General features: G+C 48.1%; 2 protein-coding genes across 3 annotated transcripts; one reads left to right on the top strand and one right to left on the bottom strand.

The window, feature by feature from the left end:
- The first annotated feature begins 131 nt into the window (after positions 1 to 131).
- Positions 132 to 8,714, top strand: dnajc10 (DnaJ (Hsp40) homolog, subfamily C, member 10). Its single transcript, XM_037489385.2, has 25 exons — positions 132 to 506; positions 1,577 to 1,797; positions 1,985 to 2,153; positions 2,323 to 2,373; positions 2,461 to 2,543; positions 2,636 to 2,767; positions 2,879 to 2,972; positions 3,087 to 3,164; positions 3,304 to 3,347; positions 3,658 to 3,723; positions 3,835 to 3,900; positions 3,990 to 4,079; positions 4,185 to 4,295; positions 4,477 to 4,591; positions 4,982 to 5,109; positions 5,608 to 5,724; positions 5,842 to 5,943; positions 6,075 to 6,135; positions 6,299 to 6,393; positions 6,786 to 6,919; positions 7,032 to 7,085; positions 7,179 to 7,326; positions 7,457 to 7,579; positions 7,859 to 7,966; positions 8,075 to 8,714. Exons 2-25 carry the CDS (start codon positions 1,624 to 1,626, stop codon positions 8,084 to 8,086), a joined length of 2,355 nt encoding a protein of 784 aa, XP_037345282.2. The 5' UTR covers positions 132 to 506; positions 1,577 to 1,623; the 3' UTR covers positions 8,087 to 8,714.
- Positions 8,715 to 11,564: 2,850 nt separating this feature from the next.
- frzb (frizzled related protein) lies at positions 11,565 to 19,384 on the bottom strand. 2 transcript variants are annotated; one of them, XR_009957009.1, is made up of 9 exons: positions 19,102 to 19,384; positions 16,120 to 16,368; positions 15,024 to 15,059; positions 14,750 to 14,809; positions 14,573 to 14,638; positions 13,580 to 13,784; positions 13,284 to 13,347; positions 11,918 to 12,853; positions 11,565 to 11,875 (listed from the first exon to the last, which is right to left on the bottom strand). XR_009957009.1 is itself a non-coding variant. In XM_037489189.2 (8 exons), the coding sequence occupies exons 1-8, from the start codon at positions 19,307 to 19,309 to the stop codon at positions 12,794 to 12,796; spliced, it is 948 nt and encodes a 315-aa protein (XP_037345086.1). In that variant the 5' UTR covers positions 19,310 to 19,384; the 3' UTR covers positions 11,565 to 12,793. The 2 variants fall into 2 exon arrangements, 1 of the variants encoding a protein (XP_037345086.1); XM_037489189.2 differs by having other exon boundaries at positions 11,565 to 12,853.
- Between the last annotated feature and the right edge of the window lie 827 nt (positions 19,385 to 20,211).

Below are 20,211 nucleotides of genomic sequence, written 5' to 3'. Positions count from 1 at the left end.
GTATAACCTTCTAATTCGTCTCAAAAGAGAAAACTGCCGTTATCTGAGCACATTAAAACTGTGGTAAAAAAGTAATCTAATGCATTCTTTACTGTGAAATGACTTAAGCGGAAGCGAGGTGTGTTGATGTTAGAAAATTGATGCCGGTTTTCAAACCGGACGCTGATGCGGATCTTCAGCGCTGAAGGCTTTTTAAAAGTTGAGACGCCTCTAAAGCAACGCAGCTGCTGTTTGAACCAGATCGAAGCTTTTACAAACGACCAGCCACATATTAAGATCAGCCAACGCTTCGCCAACTCGCTGCAGACACCTCAACGTCTGGCTGCTGAAGCTCATAAGCTAACGTTAATCAGCTAGCAAGTTAGAATAGTTGCAAGTGTTGAGGACGCACAGCTAGCTAGCGTAGCAGATCTTTTTCTCATAAAAGGTTTTCTGCCGACTCGAGACAAAAATCTGAACATTTTAATTTGAACCTCCGGACGTCTCTCTTCAACTCTGCCTTTTGTGTAAGACTCTTTTTTTTCCAAATTCATGTTGCAGTGCTTTTTAAATGTTGTTGTTATCTGCAGTACGATGTGTTTAATTGCTTCTTATTTGAAACGTACAAACTAAAGTTACCAGTTTTTCTCAAAAAAAACTCTCAGATCTGTTTTTTTTATCCAAGTGCTGACATCTGTCTTTGTACTCATTCATTTCCTTCTGTTATTAGTGAGCTTTGATCATGTAACAGGAGAGCTGTTGCCTCTTCAGAGTTTTACCTGCTATCCTTTTATTTTGAAGGTGTTTTTTATGGGTGCCAGAGACAAATCTACTAAAATGACATGTAAAGTTGTAATTTAGATGTTTTGACAAGTTATTGTTCGGTTGATGTGTTGCATTCCATTGTTCTATGGGGAAAATAGAAAATACCTATCACATAAATATCATGAGTGCTTAAATCAGTCCAGAAAGCTGCAGCCCAGTTGACTTCTTCATGACAAAAGGTGTCTCGAAGGATAAGTTCTTGATTTGCTCTTTGCAAGCTGCATGTGCATCGGAGTTAATGGAAAGCTTTGTCTAACTCTGAAGGTTGCATATTAACCATCAACCTTGAAATACAGAATGTATTTGATACAGAATAGTTTGATAGAAAAGTGTCTCCTCACCGTCAAACGGACTAAAGGAATGATTACAGCCGGTGTAACGGGATGTTTTATTTTTGCAGGCCAAAGTTAATATTAAACATATCTTAAGTTTGACATTATTCCACCACAAGAAATTAGATTTCAAAAATAGGAAAAAATAAAGACGGATACCGAGGTTGGAATGGACTTCACACTGATGACTGATTGAACGGAGATTCACAGTCTAGATTCAAGGTCTGGGGGGGGGCAGGCAATCGGCAGATACCCCACCTTCCCTCTTATGGTACAAGCCAATCCATTCTCGCCACGTATGGAGGCGGGACATTTGTGATCACGGGTTTGTTTGCACATCACGCTCACAAACCGCCTTGACTTCATTGCAAAAAAGTAAACCTGGAAGCATTGAAGGACTAATATTGCAATACGTTACGTTACACGCCTGTGTGTTCCAGCTGCTCGCGCCCTGCCGGGGACTGTGGTGGCACTGAGGGCACTGGTGATGGGGCGGAGGCTTGTCCTCGGGGGCCTGCTCCTCGTCGCCCTGTCGGCGGCGGTCCGGGCCGAAAGCGAAGACTACTACAGTCTGCTGAAAGTCAACCGGGAGGCCACGACCAGAGAGATCCGACAGGCCTTCAAGAAGCTGGCGCTCACCATGCACCCCGACAAAAACCCGGTGAGAGGCCTTCTAAACCGCATCCTCCTCCATGCACCCTCAGACACCCACCCCCCCCCCCCCCCCGCCCCGCCGTACACCCCGTCAAAAACCACAACCCGTTACATCCCAATGAAAAGATAGACCGCCTGATGAAAGCTGTACACTAAGGAGCCCCCGAAACCCTAACCCAAGCGGCGTGTCGTAGGGCGACGCCACGGCCCACGACAGGTTTGTGCAGGTGAATCGAGCCTACGAGGTCCTGAAGGACGAGGACCTCCGGAAGAAATACGATAAATACGGGGAAAAGGGATTGGACGAGCAGCAGCAGCAGGGAGGACGCTACGAGAGCTGGAACTTCTACCGATATGACTTTGGTAAGTCTTTGTAACCATTGACCTGTCACGTGTAACCATGGTGATGCTACATAGGTTAAAATTGTATTGTATGTTTAGTGACACCATGATAGAAACGTGCACTCATTGAGCTGGTGAGTAGTTCTGCAATCTTATCCAGTTGTACGTGTATTTCTGTTCTCCTGTGCAGGTATCTACGATGATGATCTGGAGATCATCACTTTGGACAGCGGAGACTTCGGTAAAGGCTTATCGGCAGTTTGATTGCGTTGTTTCACTGCGTCAAATGATAGGGTGACATGGCAATGATGGGTTTTGTGTGTTTCAGAGTCTGCAGTGAACTCTGGAGAAATCTGGTTCATTAACTTCTATTTCCCACGATGTTCTCACTGTCACGAGCTGGCTCCAACGGTAACATAACAATAAATAGCCCTGTTATTTTTATTTTTTTTTATCCAATAAATGTACACTTGCGTATGAATTGCCGTACATCCACCTCTCAGTGGAGGGAGTTTGCCAAAGAGATGGATGGAGTCATCCGCATCGGGGCGGTGAACTGCGGAGACAACAACCACCTCTGCCGGAGCAAAGGCATCAACAGCTACCCGAGTCTGTTCATATTCAGAGCGGGACAGGTCTGTTTGCAGCCGCCTCTCGCTCTGGCTGGATTCTGCCAGCTCTGCATCATCTGATTTAAACCACCCCCCCCCCCCCCTCTCCTCTCATGTTCTGTCCGCCCCCCACAGCGACCGGAGAAGTTTACCGAGGAGCGCTCCAAGGACAGCCTGGTGCGCTTCTCCATGAAGTTCATCACCACGGCCGTCACCGAGCTCTGGCAAGGTGAGTGATGTGCAATGCGCCCCCCCCCCGCGATGTGTATCCGGAACCCTCCGACCCCCCCCTCCCCCCACCCCCCCCAGTCCTCTCACTGCGTGGTCGTTGATGTTTTCTCAGGGAACGTGTTCAGCGAGATCGAGAGCGCGTACGCCTCCGGCCTCGGCTGGCTCATCACCTTCTGCTGCGACACCGGAGGTACGGACACGTAGGCTGCTGCGGGGGGGGGGCGAGGGGAGGGGGGCACACGTCCCTCTTTGCACGTCGCGTGTGATTTGGGGGTCGCGGCTGAGCGGTGGTGGAGTCATTTGCCCGTTCCCGTCTCTGTTTGTTTCAGATTGCCTGGAGTCGAGAACGAGGAAGAAGGTGGCCGGGATGTTGGTGAGAAACACACACACACACACACACACGCACACATGCACAGTGGGGTCGGGACCCCGCAAAGAAAAGCTCCATCTTTTGACCCTCCTCAGCCGAGAGAGTTTTATTAAGTTTAAGGTGCCAGTTAATGAACATATTTAAACCTGTTAAAATGTGGTGTGATTGTCCACAGGTGGACTGTGTCGGGCTCTCAGTGTTCCCAGGAAATAGCTGAATATTTCAGAATACGTTTATTTTTTATGTGTCTCTGCTTATTTTACATGAATCTCAATAGTTTCTCTTATCAGTAAAATAATGTGTGTGTGTGTAGGAGGGTCTGGTTAAGGTGGGATGGATGGACTGCACCTCACAGGGAAACCTCTGTGACAGTTTCCAGGTACGAGCCAACACTCATGCAGTACTACTTCTATTATATGTGTGTGTGTGTTTTTTTGTTTTTAATGTCTCAGCGGTAGTATGTGTGTCCAATCCTTCTGCTCATTTCCAGGTGACCACTGGAGTGACCGCTTTGTTCCCACCTGGAAGTTCTCTGGATCAACCCGGCAGCATCCTGGTAGGACACACAAACCCCGTCACCGCCTGTAGCATTTCTGCCTGTAGCACTGCAGCACTGCAGCACTGACCCCATGTGACGCCTTCCAGTGGCTGCAGACGCTGGAAGGCAGAGAGGTTTACAACCAGGTCATCAACCACCTGCCGGATCTGGAACGGCTGACCGGCGACAACTTCAAGGTGCTCACAAACACTCCACAGCTCACAGGTACACATCCACCGCGCAAAGTACCAACTGAAATGTTCCCCCCCCCCCCCCCCCCCTTGTGTGTCCTTGTCCCCCAGGGGAAGCTCGCCCATCACCGCTGGTTGGTGAGTTTTACGTTTGGGGACGGAAACGCTGCGTCCAACGAGTACAAGAAGCTGCAAGCCTTCCTCCGAAATGACAACATCCAGGTGCCTGCCTGTCCGTCCCCCAGCATGTCTCTCTGTGCCTCCCGTGTCCCACTGAGTGTCCGTCCGTCCCCCAGCATGTCTCTCTGTGCCTCCCGTGTCCCACTGAGTGTCCGTCCGTCCCCCAGCATGTCTCTCTGTGCCTCCCGTGTCCCTCTAAGTGCGTGTCTGTCCGTCCCTGCAGGTTGGCAGAGTCGACTGCTCAGCAGACTCAAAGTTGTGTCAGTCCCTCTACATCCACACTCCCTGCGTGGCTGTCTTCAAAGGACTTGGGATCCATGACTTTGAGATCCACCACGGTCGGTACCCCGGATCTTTTAGGCCACATGGATGAAAGTAACGGATTTCCATTTCCGAAAGCCCAAAAGGACATCTTTAAATATCTTGTTCCTCCTGTTAAGTCAAAGAGATATTTACTTAACCATCATAGACAAAACAGCATATATTCATATATTTCCGAAATACTAAGTGGGTTTTTTTGGAGGGGGGGGGGGGGGTTAAAAGTCCCTCATTGCGGGTCCAAGGGCTATACTTGTGTGTGAACATCTCGGACAGAAGTGTATTTAAAGTACACTTTAACATTAAAGCATGCCACAATGGTTCCAATGATTAGCTACACAGCTGCAGATTAATCGTCCGTCTGTCTGACCTCTGACCTCTGACCTGTGACCTGTGGCTCCTGTCTGCAGGGAAAGACGTGCTGTACAACATCGTGGGCTTTGCGAGGGACAGCGTTCGTGCTCACGTGACGACTCTGAGACCCGACAACTTCCCCTCGGACAGGAAGGAGCCCTGGCTGGTCGACTTCTTCGCTCCGGTGTGTAACCGGGGGGGAAGACACTCCATCACAGGCGTGTCGTCCATAGCAACGTCAATGTCAATTTTATTTATAAAGCGCATTTACAGACACCAAAGTGCTTCACAACAAAGTGTAATAAGGTAGGCACAAAAGTTAAGAAAATGCAGTAAAAGGAACATTTAAAACAAAACACGGGGGCGTAAATGGAGACACTCGCCAAGGGCAAGTGAAAAAGAGGCGGGTCTTTAGAAGGGACTTTAGAGACTAAAACACCACCTCATTACTGATAGGCCGCATTTACCGGGGGTGTTAGTTTTGTACTTCCCACTTTGCCGCTCCCCCCCCCAGCCTGTTTACCTTCAGGGCCCGGCGACGGTGCTGCGCCTACAACACAAACACGGCTGCTTGTGTAAACGGAGCGGTGAATGCGCCGCGCGGGCCCGTAGTGAGGGGGGGGGGGGGGGGGGGCGCTCGTGATGCGCGCTGAGCTCTGACCGATGTGTGATTGCGGCGCAGTGGTGCCCCCCGTGTCGCGCCCTGCTGCCCGAGCTGAGAAAGGCTTCGATCCAGCTGGCCGGACGGATGAAGTTCGGCACTCTGGACTGCACCATCCACCACAGCCTCTGCACCACGGTGAGCACGTGCACCACCGGGGGCGCGCCGCGTGGTGCCGGTTAGAAACGGGGAGGGGGGGGTTGCACGCCGCAGGCAAGGTTGATCGTTGTTTGTCTTCCTCTGTGTTCCTCTCAGTATAACATTCAGGCTTATCCCACCACGGTGATCTTTAACGGCTCCTCCGTTCATGAGTACGAGGGACAGCACTCTGCCGACGGCATCCTGGAGTTCATTCAGGTACGGCTTCTCTTCGGGCGATGGCGCGGTGACGTCATGCGACGCCGCCGCCGTCCCTTGGACTGATTCTAACGTCCGCCTGACTTCCCCCAAAAAGAATAAAAAGGGATTCCATCGCTCTGTCTCTGCAGGATCTGGTCGATCCGTCGGTGGTGGTCCTGGACCCTTCCAGCTTCAGTGAAAAGGTTAAAGGTAAAAAAAACAACAGAGAGTCACCCGTTTGCTTCTGACCTTCTGAGGCTCGGTTCTTTTTTTTTTTTTAAACGGGATGTTGATCCGCGGGGCGCAAGCGACGCCTTGAGCCTCCTCCCATCACGCGTTCTGTCGGTCCGACGCTCTGCTCGCGTGGTTGCAGGTCGGGCTGAGGGTCAGATCTGGGCGGTGGATTTCTACGCTCCGTGGTGTGGACCCTGTCAGGCTCTGATTCCAGAGTGGAGACGCATGGCCAGGGTACAACCACACACACACACACACACACACACACACACACACACACACACACAGTTAAACATCCTGCAGAGGGCCGGTGCTGATGACATCAGGTGAAAACAGACCAGTGTCTCGTATAAACTCACCTTTCCAGTATTTCGTTCGTAGTTCCTTTCACTTTTTAACGAGGCTGCACTTGATTCATCGAAATGACAAAACGGCATTTTATTGCTCAACTTGTCATTTTTGTTCTGGTTGATGACTGTAATGAAGACTGTTTCTAAATAGCTGAAGTTTACACTGCATTCAGCTGATAATAAACCGGTTAATTTAAACTTGAACGTAAGGTTGGATCTAGGTGTGTGTGTGTGTGTGTGTGTAACGTGTCTCTTTCTTCCCGTCTCACCGGCCAGCTGCTCTCGGGTCAGATTCTGGTCGGCTCGGTAGACTGTCAGCGGTTCCAGTCGTTCTGTCAGGGTCAGAGCGTGAGGTCGTACCCTGAAATCCGCCTGTATCCCGGCAACAGCCGGCAGCCGGATCGCTACACGTACGTTAAAGTGTTCCTTCCTTGCACATCCAGCACAGAACATGTTCTGTGTGGACCCACATACAAATTCGCTCACTTGGGAGTGTATTGCTTATGGATCGTGTCTCCTCAGGAGCTATAATGGTTGGCACAGAGACGCCCATTCACTGAGATCATGGGCACTGAGGTGAGATCGTCCTTATTGGTCCAAAATCAGTTACTGTGTTGATGTGGAGCTCTACCATGGTGTTAACGTGTGTGTGTGTGTGTGTGCGCGCAGCTCTTTGCCCAAAGCGTCGGTGGACCTGACTCCAGAGTCCTTCAAGTCCCTGGTTCTGTCGGGTCAGGATCACTGGATTCTGGATTTCTACGCCCCTTGGTGTGGACCCTGTCAACACTTTGCCCCAGAGTTCGAGGTCCTGGCTCGGGTGAGACACCGATGGTTCTAGATCATTCCAGACTCTTTAAACCTGTTCCCTTGTCGGTGGCAGGAAGCACCGAGGGGCACTTAAAATGGGGTTGAGGCTCTCGTGCGGATGTGGTCTGTGTGGTCGACAGGTCCTCAAAGGGAAGGTCCGAGCGGGGAAGGTGGACTGCCAGGCCCATCACCAGACCTGCCAGTCGGCTGGAATCACCGCGTACCCGACCGTCAGGTTCTACCCCTACCTGGGAACCAGACGGGTGAGGAACGCTCCCCCCCCCCCCCCCCCCAACCCCGAAGCCGCAGCTTTTCAATAGAAAAGCCCGGATCAGCAGTGGACATGTGACCCTCTCGCACCACAGCTGTGTCCCAAAATCACATTTTTCAATCAATTATTTATTTATTTATTTTTTTTGTTCGACAATGAAAGAAAGTAGTACGGCATTCACGGTCTGTATTTGTTAATGTTCTACAAAGTGTTTGACCCGATCATACAATCATATCGTGTGTGTGTGTGTGTGTGTGTGTGTGTGAGTCAGTATGAACACAGCGGTGAACCCGTCAATAGCCGGGACTCGAATGTGATCGCTGACGTGGTCACACAGCGACTACAGCGGCTGTCGCCGCGGTTACAAAACAAACGGAAGGTAACGGTCCTTGGAGTTCAAGTTTTAGGAGGTAACCTGACAGAATCAGCGTCTGGCTGACGTCTTCTTTTTTTGTTTTTTTTGTTGTTGTTGTTTATCTTCCGGCAGGATGAACTCTGAAGATCTGAGCGGGCGCCGCGGGAGGGAACAGCAATCTGATTGGTCGAGCTCACCGACCAACCCGTCAACACTCCTTGAGAAGTCCAACACGGAGACAGACAGACAGACGCTCTACCCTCTGTGATCAATGTACTTCTGCCTTGTTTTTATTTGTTTTTATTTTGTCTCCATTGTTTTGTATTTACTCTATGAAGTAAAATTGTGAGACACTGGATGATGATGAACATGTTACTGACACGCGCACACACACACACACACACACACACGGAGCCTGACGTGGACACAGTGTTCTATTTAATTGTTCATGTAAGACCTGAAGGACCTTCAGAATAAAACAGTGTGTTCCAGTTAAAAATATTTAAACATTAAGAGCTTCTCTACTCTGTGTAATAAATGAAAGTATTTCTCAGTAGAGAGTCCATTGAAAGGGCTGTCACGGTATCACATCTTTACGACACGTTACGTTTTCACGACAAAATTGGAAATCATCCATCAAATTCCTCTTAAACTTTGTTCATTGTCGGTTTTGTTTCTTTTTTTTTTGGCAAATTACTCGCACTCAATTTGTAACCATAACTGTAAAAAAATAAAATTATTTAAGAAGGGCTGGAATATTTCTAGGATATACGATGTATACTATTAACATGACATCAATACAGATTATTGCATTTTTAGAGATAAACAATATATCGTGACACCCCTAAAAGCAAAAATGTACAATGGCTTTATATTTTTGTGGGTTGAGGAAGCCTTGTAGAGCGATTGATTGACAACTTGGCCGTGGTGCATGCTGGGAACCTGTGACCCAGAACATGTTAAGCGTGCAGACTGAACAAGATTAATCAATAGTTTAATAAGAGTCGGGCTGTAGATTGTTAATGTTAAAAAAGATAACGCAGGTTTTTAAGTGAGAGAAAAAAAACGTAAAGACAATCACAGACAAACACTTTCTACGTTATATAAAAAGCGTTTATATTATATGATTATATTATATATTATAAATAGAGCTTTCTGTTGGTTGTGCGTCACCGGTGGAACCAGCAGATGACACTGTTCCTCCTCGGATGCTTCTACAGGAAGAACCTGCCCGCCTGCAGGCCGGTTCAGGGCTGAGGTTCTGCATGTTCTTGTGGTTGCCCCGGCAACGATCCTGCAAACAGAGCTCGCGTCGCCTGGTGACTCTCAACGGGTTTCGATGGGTTTGAAAGAGTTTGAACCTGCAGCGGGTTCGATCCTAAAACACCAGCACGCCGATTTCAAACCGAATTCCTAATGAGGAAAACGTGTGTGTGTGTGTGTGTGTGCGTGCATGTGTGTGTGTGTGTGTGTTAAGCAAAGGCAGTCCAAGACCAAACTGTTCTCTTACTTGTGTTCAGCGACGCTTCGACTCTCAACTGTTTTTCATCTGATGCGCTTGCTGCTGGGCGACTCATCCCATGGTGACACACGTGGACCAGATGGGTCCAGAAACGACAACAGAGCCATTATTTAAATCCACAAGAACTAAAGAAAGCTTTTCAGAACAACTCATGTTTATTCTACCATAGTACTTTCCATTTCTGAGTATTAGACTAGGACATTTCTGTATTCTTCACCCTCCCTCCCCGGAAAACCACTGGAACCACTTAACATGTGCGCCTTCTATTGTTTCATGATGGGAGACGGAGCAGCAAGTTGGACAAACACTGAGGTATCGTGTGAACCCACCATGGTTTCACAGTGTGTGTTGGATGACAGCGTCAGACTGAGCAGATGTGTGTTGGAGGCTTCGGTTTTTAGACACAAACGGGGCTACGTCACCCGTTACTTTGGACCGATGGCAAAAACGCCGAAAGCACAGAAGGCCGAACTGAAGCCGAGCGGCTTCATCCACGACATTGAACCCTAAAGAGGTCGAAGCGGCAGTGAAAAATAAGCCGAAAGCAGGACAGAACCGCCGTATTTACTGCAGCAAACAAGGCCCACCGGAGAACATTGGACCCAACGAGCCAAATCCACTGTGGCCCAAACCCTCTGTTCCTTGCTCTGTGTTGTGTTGACGCGTTGGCCGCCCCCCCCTCCCCGGAGAGCTTCCTCAGCGCCTTGCAGGCCTCCAGCTGTTTGTCCTCGTGGACTCTCGGGCCCTCTAGCGGTCGGGAAGCGAACCCTCGGGTCCTCCCCCCCCCTCTGTGCGAGCGAACAGAGCGACCCTCACAGCGCAGGAACAGACTGCACCTTATGCTACCGCCAGGTGTGTTTTCAGCCCCCAAGTCAAAAGTCAACACGTGAGGAGACGAGGAGAGAGGAGAGAGGAGACGAGTGGAGGAGGACCAGGAGGCGTAGTGGCAGCAAATCCGTGAAAACATTTTCTCTTCCCTCTTCATGGAAACTGCAGCTGAGAAAACAGTGCTGGAAATTAGTAGGCAGGAACCACTGGAAGCACGCCTACACACACACACACACACACACGCACACACGCACGCACATACCAAAATACACACACTGGCTGTGTTTAACGCTGCTGCTCTGTTTTGTTAAACAAACTCTGAGGTCTAAAGGGTCAACTCCTTTCCTCTTCCCGTTGGATGCTCTCTCTCTGCATTATGAATGTTTATTTCAGGACAATTTTAGACACATTATATACACATGAATGCTCCGTCCAAAATATTACATTCTCTAGGAACTAACCCGGTTGAACTCAATGCACAACCATGTCCAGAAGAAGTCCCGCCCCCTCCTGTACGATGGTACCGTGAGGTAAAAATAATGATTATTTTTTTGTAGAAGATTTGGTGTTCAAGGCAAGTTTGTATACGTAGTGAATACCTTTACATCAAGATGCTTGGTTGTGATAATAAAAACCCTCAAACAGATCTCATCATAATAGTTTCCTGATAAAAGAGACGTGTTTTAATGTTAGTGGGTTAATGTACTGTGGGAGGACAAGAAGGGCTCTGTTCAGACGCTGTGTTCAGGCAGCAGAAAGTGCTGAACTCAACTACCATGAGATGTCAAAGATGTCTTTTACGTGTTTTAATATGAATTCTGCTTTCTTACCACCAGCCGAGTTTACTGAAAAAATGAGGCCAGTAAAAAAAAAAAATACATATCCTCGTGTTGAGCTACGGTCGCATCAGTCTTTTGATTAATTTAATGTTTAGTGTGTGTTGTGGTGGCAGAATACACAGCGTGTCACTGTTTTTACTCGGATGGTCGAACAAACAAAGACGGTGAACTCTGGGCACCCAGAAGTGAAGTCTCCACGCGGTTCCATTTCAAAGGGTTTGGATTCCGAGCAACTATTCACCGGGTGGGAGGTACGATGCTTCTCCCCCCCCCCCGCAGCAATGACATCACATCGTGATGGTTTGACATGGCCCCGCATCACCGAATGTACCGGACCGAGCCAAAGGGAGTATTATTATAACTAAACCGTCTGATGAGCTTAACAAACCACTAATGGAGCACAACACAAAGATTTAAAAAAAAGGAATTTAAATATTTTAATTAGTGAGTTTTATTTTGGAATTACAAAATGTATTTTTCATTTTTCAGATAACATGACATTTTGTTTCCCTCCTTTTTCATTAATCACTTTAATGAAATTAAAGCATTGTGCCACACAGAACTTTCCAAAGAGGAAATGAAGCCATTATATCGCTTTATTCAGTCACGAGACACCAAAAACAAACCCATTTATGCACACAACCCCACGTAAAACAAACCACAACAAACCTTACAGTTATTTCCAAATTTAGCTCAGCTAAAGTTGACTTAGCTTTTGCATTTTGCATTTACAGATTTCATCAACTTTGAGTGTCTTACTTTGGTGAAACTACGCCGCTGCACCACCTTTAAGTGACCAGCTACAGAAACACGTGCTTTTTAAAAAATGAACACACTCTTCCTACAGTAAATGCACTCAGTGACCACTTTACGAAGAACAAAGGTACTTTTATTATGTCGCTCCGTTATTGTTAATACTATCGTGTGGATATTAAATCATGTGTTGGCTTTGAGTTCATAGTTAGTGGTGATGTTGTGTGAAGTTGTTGCATTTAGTTACATTATATTGTGTGGGTGTAACTAATAAAGTGATCACTGAGTGTAGATTTCCTCTCCAACAACATTTTAAACGCAGACATTTTTTTTTTTTTTGTGACACAAGTTGCCCGTGTTGCTTGCTCCCGGTTGCCGTGGTTGCCGTTGGTCCTTGTTGCCGTGGTTCCTGTCGCTCTTGTTGATGTCTGAACAAAGTTTGAATATTATACTTGGCTAACGTTAAGGTCATGGCTACAGGTCCATCATAGTCCAAAAAGGCCAAGTCCAAATGGCTTTTAATGTCCTCCGTCACATCGCCACGGCAACACGCCCCAACATCTAAACACTGTGACCAAGGAGGGGCAGTGGAGTCCACATCACCGCCACAAAAAGTGTCATGTAGATAATGTATGGCTTAGCGTAGGGTTTAGTACTGCAGCTCCGCCCCTTCCCCTGTCTTTTTGAGTGCTTTACGTATACACACTCACACGCTAAACGCACGCTAATTAATGTTTGTGCAAAAAGAAAATGAACTACATTCAGCTACAACAGCCTGTGATAGTGCAATGTCTACACACGCATACACACGCGCAGTCTCACACACAAACACACAAACACACACACACACAAACACACAAACACACACACACACACACACGGACGAACAGACAAACACGCAGCCAGATCTCAGTGGCGACTCCGGCGCTGAGCTGCTCGGCCTTTCCCCAGCAGGGTCTGATTCCATCTCTGTGCAGACGGAGACAGGAGGGAAATCAACGACGCGTTAATCCGTGCACAGTTGACAGTCAGGTTCTGTTGCCATGGTGACCCCGAAGAATTCCCGCTAGCTGCGCTTGACAGTTCGCTAGTCCTCCGCACCCGATTCGTTAACGTGCATTAAACTTTGCGCTCCGGGGAAAACAATGGGGCCCTTTAGGGAAAGGGCCGCTTTCTGCTAGCGGTGGGAGTTGGTTGCACATTTTGGTTTCAAGCTGTTACCAGATGTAAAAAACGGCGCAACTGGCAGTGTCACACTGTGCAACTAAAATAAACCACAACAAACAAACCCCTCGGCAAGTAGCAGGTGGTGTCCAACATTTCCCATCAAACCTTAGTTAAGATAGTTAGCTCGCTGAAAGGGGGTTCACGTGTAAAACAACAGGCGTTGGAATCGCACCTTGATCTTCCTGCTCATTTTATCGTTCCACTTTTGGACAATGGAGCTGTCGATCAGGAGCAACCTGCGGGCACAAGTCACAGAGATCATTCCGTAGAGCAACTCGCGGGACTTTACAGTCGGAGGTGAAACCCTGACTCACGTCAAAGGAAAGTATCACACTGCTAATACAGGGCGCTAACGTTAGCAATTAGCATTGGCAACTGAGTTGGAGGAGCCTCGAAATGAAGTTTAAATATACTGTGGTTGAATTGGACATTTGTCCGTACCGCGCCGTCCCGACTCGGCGCTCGTACCTGGACGTCTCGCCGTTCTCGTAGCCCATGATGAGGTACTCCTCCCCGGGGGACAGCGGAGGACACAAGCAGGAGGAGGAGTAGTAGAGCGTCTGCGTCTCCCTGGGAATGTTGACCAGGGAGGACTTGAGCACCTCCTTCACCTCCACCACCGCTGTGGGCTCCAGGCCGCGGTTCCTCACCTCCCTCACCCTGGCTCTGATCACTGAAGGAGGGAGTCGTCAGCATACATGGACACCGCAGGGTGGGAGTCTCACACGGAAGCTCGTAGGGCTTTCTTATTGGTTAAAAGAATGAAACCTTGAGTGATATTAAAATTTGCCCAGGCCTTGTTCCAAACCTCTGGACTCCGGAAAATTAAGGAAAACAAGTGAATAAAACGAATGGCACTTTCTTCCGGTGTAGTTTCCATTCAACCGATACCTGAACCCTCACGTCAGTAATCAGTCCCCCTGAAGACTGGCCGCTGTCCTTGGTGCTGAAAAGACAGCAGGTTCCAAGGACAGTGACGGCGTTAAGATGGTCAAAGTCTGCTGGGATTGGACGCTTGTGTTTTTAAGTCTTAGTTGATTGATTTCTGTCCACATAAATGTTTCAATGCCGGTACGAGTACGCACATCTATATACATTTATGTCTTTGTAAAAGCACTTTGGTGCAAACAAGAATGGAGACACCATCAAAAACAAAGGAACTAGAAGAGGTGGAAGAAGCAGACGTGAAGGAGAAAACAGCACCACCAGCAGGGCGGCTCTATGGAGGTCTAAGAGAGAAGTGCTTTACTTCTCACTTGAGAACATGAGTTTGTGGTCTCAAACTCTAGTCTTTTGTAGATAAGTATGGTCCCAATTAGAATTTTAATGCTTTCGTCACCTCCGTTAATTGGTACCAACGGCCAAAATACCAAACTCAAGGTTTGGCAGTCCACAAAGGATATTCTTTTGTGTTCTTTTCTATAAAGAAAAACCACCATATTGAAGTCTGAAATGACTCACCATAGTTGTAGTTGTTCTTCTGGTAGTTTTTGAAACCCATCTTGACTGTCTTACACTTGCAGCGATCTACAGACACACAAAAACAAAACAAATGTGTTCACACACAGAATTTGTTGCTCTGCACTGCAACTCAAAGGGTCCGTGACTCCGTGAGGACAGGGTGAACAGGACCGTCACCTCCGCTTGGTCCTCTGCAGTGTAGGTTGTTGGAGTCCATGGGAAAGTCTGGACTGGATTCTGTGGGAGGATCAAACCAAGATCAGCTCTTTGGGAGATTTGTGTTCAGCTGAACGTTTGCGCGTCAATTATTTCCAGAAGCTGAAGCGTCTTCTGTGGAGCTTCTGAGTTGGCGTGATACTATTTGAGTCACTGTGTCCAATCCTCAACCTGCTGACACAAACAAGCCGGCGTCTGGGGAAGCGGTTTGAACAAGGTCAAGGGTCACTCTCACCTGGGTTACACCTGGCTGGGTCCTGGTGATATTGATCTAAAGACAGAAATAATGTACAGATAAGGAGAAACAGTGGTGAATTCAACACACTATTGGAAATGGTTCCTTGTTGTTGTGACTTGTAGGACATGGCCCGAAAAAACGAGATTGTAGATACAATCGACCAAAATACCCCGACTCAAAGTCTCGTTTGCTCACCACCTGTTGAAAGATTGCTTGAGGCTTGATTTGGTGGCAGCGTGGCCGTAATAATGCTCATGATGCGTCCAAAGCGCCTTCGGATTTGCAAACGGGCGAGACGGAAACAAAAAGGCAAACCGTGGCTCTGCCACTGATTTCTGTTCCAACCCGAGAACGGCTTGTTAGTGGCATCTTTTGGACTGGAAACCGGCCACTGAAAACCGCAGAAAACAACTGGAGCCGTCCACGCTGGCCTCGGAACCCTCGGAAAACCAACAAAATACACCGAGGGGAGGGGGGGGGGGGGGGGCCGGGCGCGCCCTGAGCCGCTCGGAGACGCGTGGGCGTAGCTGTTGTGGAGGTCAAAGGGGGATTTAAGATGAGTTGGTCGAAGGGACTGTTTAAAGCAGCGGAGGACGGAGGAGGTTCTACTGAGTGTAAAACGAGGGGGAGCCGCCTGCATCAAGGAGCTCTTTGAGGAAATCTGTGGGAGCCGAGCCGCTGGGGAAATGACTCCCACTGTCTGCTCCGGAAAGAAAACCCGCCCAGCGGAGCAGCACGGTGGAAAACACCGATAACGCTTCCTGATAGTCCTGGGGTTGTTTTAGCGAAAAGGGAGAACTGTTGCCCTTCCACTTGAATACAATGAACATAATGAAATGTTCAAGTAAAAGAAAAACCACTAATAATATAGTTATTAATCATTTAATGTAACAAACAAACGCACATCTCAAAAGGAATGTATTTTTCCTATAAATGAATTGTTGTTTGAAGGATAAAATAAACAAAAAAAGTTAATATCTAATATTCTGTCTACCTTTGATGTACAAGTTCCATGTTTCCAGTTATAAGCTCAACTGAATTCTCGCTCCCTGCGAATAAATGAACCGTGGCCACGGCGGCGGCGCTCTGGTACCTGGTCCCTCGGCCTTCACGATGGCCTCGGGCGATATGCAGACGCCGCGGTCGTACAGCGGCAGCTCGCTGCAGGCCAGGCTGTCCGGCCAGCTGTGGTTGTAGCGCTTCATCACCGGCTCGCAGCCCTGCTTCGCCCGCTCGCACACCGCCTTGCAGGGCTTGATGGGCTCGTGCTGGAAGTCGATGGTGCAGATGGGGGCGTACATGGCACACAGGAAGAAGAGCAAGTCCGGACTGCAAGCGGTTCCTGCAGGCAGAGGGGGGGGGGGGGGGGGGGGGGGGCGGACAGGCGTGTCACCACCGGCGATGCGTGAGGAGGCTTCTCCTGGAACCTTTGTGGTGTGTTCTAGGTAGAACCCTCCCAACGAACCTTTGTGAATAGTTCTACCAAAAGGGGTTCTCCTATAATGACAGGCCCGATAAGCCTGTCTGGTACCAGTTGGTGCCAGTATTTCTAAGGTGTGGACAGTGTGTTTTTTATTACAGGACTGCGGTTCGGCAGCACGGAGTCACAGAAATACTTTCAACTTGTGACCCCCAAACGGCTCCCTGGTTTCGGGCCTGCAGGTCTTTCATTAGGACATTTTTCTGGTTAAAAAGCCGATTGCCTTCCCAACTTTCTCTCCCCACTCTTCCGACCTCAGCTGAATTTCGAACTTCCACCAATGCACGCGTGCGCTTATTGAAGGCAGATGTGCACGGACCGTGAAGCGCGACGGCACGCGATGAAGTCGTCGCTGCCACGGAGCCCGAAGCTCAGCACTCAGCAGGGGATCAAACCCGTGAGTTAACCTCTCTGTATCTGGATGAAACGCACACATTTTTGACTTTGGGGATTCGTACACACAACCGACAGAGACAGACATCCAGATGAAGAAAGGGAAACTTCAGATAAAACTGTTGACGGTCAAAATATAATCTTGGTAAATAACACACAGTTTTACAGATGGATACGGTGTGTGTACTTAACGTGCAGGTTTGCAGAGAAACACTATCAACACAAGTCAACAACTTATCAAAAGCAAACACGAGTCGTGACATCGGGTATCAGCTGGTGTGCAGAGGAGGAAAGAGTCACAAGTTCAAGTCGAAGTTGAAGGGTTGAAATGTGACTAAGGGCTCAACATCCATTTCTAATGATCCATATGCTCATTTCCACCAACATTTCATTGTACACAAACACTGTGGCAGCAAAGCCAACCTGAGGTAAGATGCCACTATCATTGTTGGGGGGCTTGCCGAGTCGAGTTATATTTATTATCTGTCGCACTGAAGTAAACCTTAAAACGAAGGCACAGCTGGACAGAGCGAACCCTCCGTGACCTTCACCGATAGGACGGTAAAAACCACCTCATCTCAACACGAGAATAAAAGCACATTGCGAGCCAAGTTTCTATAAGCCACCAATTTTAAAAAAAAGTAAAAAAGGGGGGAGGCCACCGGGGGGCGGGGCTTCAGCAGGAGGAACGCTCAGTGAGCCAAACGTCACGTGTGCGTCAAGCATGTTGCACGAGTTTTAGGTTTTTGTGGAACGTGGAGAACGTTCGATACCGTTTTTTTTTTTCCGATACCGTTTTAGCTAACATTAGCGTGCTAAGAGCTAACAGAAAAATTGTATTAACTCTGTATTTAATTGGCAGTGAGAGAAACGACATAAGTAAGGATTTATTGGAGTTAGTTGTTGAATGGACCTGAGAAAGGAGGAGGGGGGAGGGGGTGTGCGTGAGGTCATCAGTGCTTCTGTGACGTCATTTGTGATGTAACCACGACGCCACAAACAGCTGGAATGTAAACTGCTGCCAGTGAACCATGTTCTTATTTTCCAGGACACAATAAAACCCAATTTGACCACACGTATTGTGTTTTATCCCAAATGAAAAATGGGTATTTTTGAAGACGTGTTGAGTAGCTCAGGTTTCATCAAAAAACTGCCGCAATTAAACTTAAAGAACAACGTGCATTTGACGTTGTGAAAAGTGAAAACGATGCACATTAGAGCTTCACTGAGCGGTTGATTGATTGATTGATTGATTAGTAAATCAACAGGAGATTGACAGGATTAATCACTTCAGTATTTTTCAAACAAAGCTAAGGGGTGTGATCATTTCCTGCGTTTACATGTCTCATCATCGTAGTGATTGTGATCTTCAGGTTTTAGTAGGTAAGACATTTGATGACATCACCTCTCGCTCTATCTACTACATTTACTGACTTGATGCCTGCTGGAGAACGATTTTAAAATAATGTTTGTTCATACATATTACTATCAATGACATCTAAGCAGTTTTCCTTTTATGAAAGGAATATAGAACACATCAGCACACATCTGCTTTGTCCTTGACTGCCGCTACGAGAGCCACATTTTTTGTCTCTTCTTCTTCTTAATCGAAACGTTGCTTCCCCCCCCCCCCCCAAATAAAAAGTTTCCATGATCTGAAGGGTTTAAAGTTTCCTATCGCTGAGTCAGAAGAGTTAAGGCCAGATCTCTGCCAACTGTTTTATTCCCCCTGCAGACGTTAAAGAGGAGAAGAAGAACAGGGGAACTCTTGGAAATGACTGATGCACGTGACGTCACAGCTCGGTGGAATAGATAACATGAGCGGTTCAGCAGAGTAACTGGTCTGGTTTTCACTCATCTCATAGGGATGTAAAGACGTGGTGACATCACTGGGTCACTGCTACCGTGGTCCTTTGGAGAAACTTAAACTTAAAATGTTTTCTCTAATATTCCCATAGATGTTTATTAAAAACCACATCTGTCTCTGCTGTTCTTTCCTACGTCTCTTTGTGTCCTGCCTCTTCTTCATTCTTACTTTTATTATTTATTTGCTCAAATATTAGGTTCGAGAATTGCAAAGTATGCAGCATTTGACATAACTTGACATGTTCAAATTGAAACAAGACTTGCAATTGTTGAGAGACTGAAACCAAATTAATGAAACAAAGTTGTGAAAGCGCCTTAAGGAAGGTCCATCCTCACCCAGCAGCCCCTCGTACTGCTCGATGGCCAGCACCGCGTTGTCCTGCGTGCTGTGGTGGAGGTGGTTGGGCATCTTGGTCATGTTCCACGGCATGGACGCGCACAGCGGGATCCGCACCGACTCGCAGGACGCCGCCCGGACCGCCGCCGCCGGCCACAGGGCGCAGGACGCGGCCAGCAGGGACACGCAGAGTCCCGGGGAGAGCATGTTTCACCGGAGGCGCCTCGCGGAGCTCACTGCGCGGGGAGTTAAATCCCAATATGGACCTAGAGGTGGTGGTGGTGGTGGTGGTGGGGGGGGGGGTATGTTTGTTTTTTTTGCTGCTGATTGGTGCGTTTTCTGCCGCCGCTGTCCGGTCTGCAGCCCGAGGACGCGGGAGGAGCTGCTTATTCAGAGTTTCACCTCCTCCTCCTCTTCCCCCCCCCCCCACCACCCCTACACACACACACACACACACACACACACGCAACTCCCCTCTTCTGCTTTCTTTACCCCTCCTCGGCTCCTCCACCTCTTCTCTTATCCTCCGCGTAAGGGAAATAGATTCCTTTTTGATGAAAAGTCAACACCAGTAAATCCGTTTAAATGCGCAGAGATGTGTGTGTCTGTACATTTCATGTTAACACTTTCTTATTTTGGGTTTGTAAGCCCACCTCCCCCCAAAAAATCTGTGTTTAGTTGGGGCCTCTAGCAATCTTTCACGTGTCTTTTGAGTTGAAGTTCCACCATATAAAGTGGCTCAACAGTTTTACTGTAAACACACAAGTCATGTTAATTAAAGCCGGTTAGGTTGAGCCTTCGCTAGGCCACGCCCCTTTCCCCTCCTCCTTCGAGCTGTGAGAGCTACGTCACCGTGGAGCCCTCGCTGTCACTAACTGCACTCCTCTGAATTGTTTGGTTTATTTCATAATCAAAAGGTTATTTCAGGTAAAAGCAGAAGGACCTTCAGCCCCCCACCGAAACCAGACCCATGATGTTAAAACGGAGATCATTTTACCTCGTGATAACCATCATGTTTTTCAGTCTCAGTCTCACTGGGTCGTTGGTCTGAATCTGAATGTTGCTGCTGTTGGATTGCCAACTGGTGCTGACCTTTGACCCCCAGCAGG

Source organism: Pungitius pungitius, chromosome 10, assembly GCF_949316345.1.
Source record: "Pungitius pungitius chromosome 10, fPunPun2.1, whole genome shotgun sequence".
NCBI classification, from domain to species: Eukaryota; Metazoa; Chordata; class Actinopteri; order Perciformes; family Gasterosteidae; genus Pungitius; species Pungitius pungitius.
Note: the sequence above shows the minus strand (reverse complement) of the source record. Positions and strands in the feature narration are given on the sequence as shown.